Source organism: Penaeus chinensis, chromosome 31, assembly GCF_019202785.1.
Source record: "Penaeus chinensis breed Huanghai No. 1 chromosome 31, ASM1920278v2, whole genome shotgun sequence".
Classification (NCBI taxonomy): Eukaryota; Metazoa; Arthropoda; class Malacostraca; order Decapoda; family Penaeidae; genus Penaeus; species Penaeus chinensis.
Genome location: NC_061849.1, coordinates 228,424 through 230,923, shown reverse-complemented (window position 1 = coordinate 230,923; position 2,500 = coordinate 228,424). Strand labels below are relative to the sequence as shown.

The window sequence follows — 2,500 nt, the reverse complement described above, 5'->3', positions numbered from 1 at the left end:
AATAACAATAATAACAGTATCGGTAGCAATGGTATTAATAAGAAAAACACATTTTCCTGCCCATTCAAGGAATGGGAAAATCAGGATCGGTAACTAGGGCCTACTGATAGACTCTTTGCCGGCTGAGCACAGGAGGCAGAACATAAATCCGGGGCGAATGGCCTAATGTCAAACTAACCACTCTGTCTTCTCTGAATTTCGAAATATCTCATGACTTACTGATTGAAATGTCTTCAAATGTTTATCGACCACTCTGGCATTATAATGAAATTTAGCAAACTTTTTAACATGCTCTAGAATCAATTCTTCATTAGATAAGAACATGTGCTTGGACCTATCCTAGTTTTCATTTATCCTTTACAAAGTCAACAATAGATCGTCCTTCCCATTAGCAAAAGTGAATGTGAACACCCTGCCGTAGTCTGTGGTGTAGTGACCTGCTAATACACTTATCTACGGAGGAACTGGCTGCTTGCATGCCCTTGAAATTGCTCTTCAAGATCTGGACAAAGCATTCAACCTCACCATTTGCAGCTAGATGATATGTACCACTGACTGTAATGGTTAATATTATTAATCATGCAATAAAAAAATGGAATTCCCTTGAGGTGAACTGAAGTACATTGTCGAAAAGAATATATTCAAAGTATTTTAATTAGAGCCTTTATTGCATTGTGTGAAGTTGATGAATCCATCTGGATATTTAATATATGTATCCACAACTATCCGAAATTATGGTTTAGAGGTAGACCTGCACAGGCGATATAGAACTTTTGCCTGGCTAAACTAAAATATTCCTTAAGGATATGACTTCACTGGCTTTGAAATATTCTGTAGTAATGCACAATAGTTACAAGTCGAAATTGGGTTGGTTTCTATCACACTTTTCGTCCTTCTATAATTAATTTTGAAAACTATGCTGCACTTGGCTAATGCATTAATATATCTACATTAATCCAATCGCCCCGTATGGCAAGAATAGATGCCATGCCCACTGTAATACAAGTTTATTTATTGTATTCACACATAGATGGCTCTAAAAGTGCTTAGTCACCAAGGAGTCAGTTAATAGTCCTACCTATCTCACCTGTTTACCCTTTTCCTCGACTCCTGGAAAGGGTCTTTGCATTATTTCATTGTCTTAAATGTTATCGAGATTTGAATAACAATTCAATAATCATGGCATCAATAACAATAATAACGATATCGATATCAGATGTATTAAAAAGAAAAACACATTTTCCCGCCAATTCAAGGAATGGGGAAATCAGGATCGGTCACAAGGGGTACTGATAGACTCCTTGACAAAAAATACAGGGGACAGAACATAAATCCAAGGCGGTTGGGTTAACGCTGGACAGAAGAGAAATTCAGTCTAAGCTAATATCATTATCATCCTAGATACCTGTATATCTTGACTGCTTCTCGGTGTTGTTCCTACACACATGTCACTTTTGATCAAAGTAGTAACAATTCTTGCATGCTGGGCATTTGTCAGAATCTCTATGCTAATGGCCTTCTTTACCTCATTTATAGCGTATGACTTTAATGTACTGTCGTTCCCAAAGCTTATAGGTCATCTCTCTCTCTCTCTCTCTCTATATATATATATATATATATATATATATACATACACACATATGATTATGACCATAAAGGAATTATATTATCATTCAAATGTTAACACAGATAGGTTAAATACACAACGTACCTATATTGCTGAAGTTTTTAGAAATAATAACTATATTTTACTCATATTCCTAACCTGTACAAATCTTACTGCAACTATATATAAACACATAAATATATATATATATATATATATATATATATATATATATATATATTTATGTATATATATATATATGTATATATATGTGTGTGTGTGTGTGTGTGTGTGTGTGTGTGTGTGTGTGTGTGTGATTATGGCCATAAAGGAATTATATTATCATTCAAATATTATCTTATGTTCACGTCCTATCTGTTTCAGTATGCTTTCGAGCCTAAGGATGGAGGCGATAATATTCGACTGCATAGAATGATGCTGCAAAATAAGAGCCTCCAAAACATTAACATCGCAACGATCAACAACGCCAGTTTCCGTGAACTTCGGTCGAAGATTAACTTCATCCTTCTAGGAGGCACCGAAACGAGTAAGTAGGAAGTCTCAGATCTTCTGATCGGTGGAATGGCAATTTCCTTCATTATTCATAATCACACGCACTTGCAAACATAGTGAAAAAATATATGAATATATGCATATAACATGCATATGTGTGTGTGTGTGTGTGTGTGTGTGTGTGTGTGTGTGTGTGTGTCTGTGTGTGTGTGTGTGTGCACGTGTGTGTGTGTGCGTGCGCGGGTGTGTGTGTGTGTGTGTGTATGTATATATATATATATATATATATATATATATATATAGAGAGAGAGAGAGAGAGAGAGAGAGAGAGAGAGAGAGAGAGAGAGAGTGACCTAGGTTCGAGGCCAGGTCAGGAAGGAT

General features: G+C 35.9%; 1 protein-coding gene across 1 annotated transcript in view; it reads left to right on the top strand.

Moving 5' to 3' along the window:
- The window catches only part of LOC125041714, a 28,478-nt gene that overhangs the window by 23,405 nt on the left and 2,573 nt on the right, over nucleotides 1-2,500 (top strand). The window contains exon 3 of the mRNA XM_047636942.1: nucleotides 1,991-2,153. Within this exon, the coding sequence (XP_047492898.1) occupies nucleotides 1,991-2,153 (163 nt within the window). The remainder of the gene's footprint in view (nucleotides 1-1,990; nucleotides 2,154-2,500) is intronic.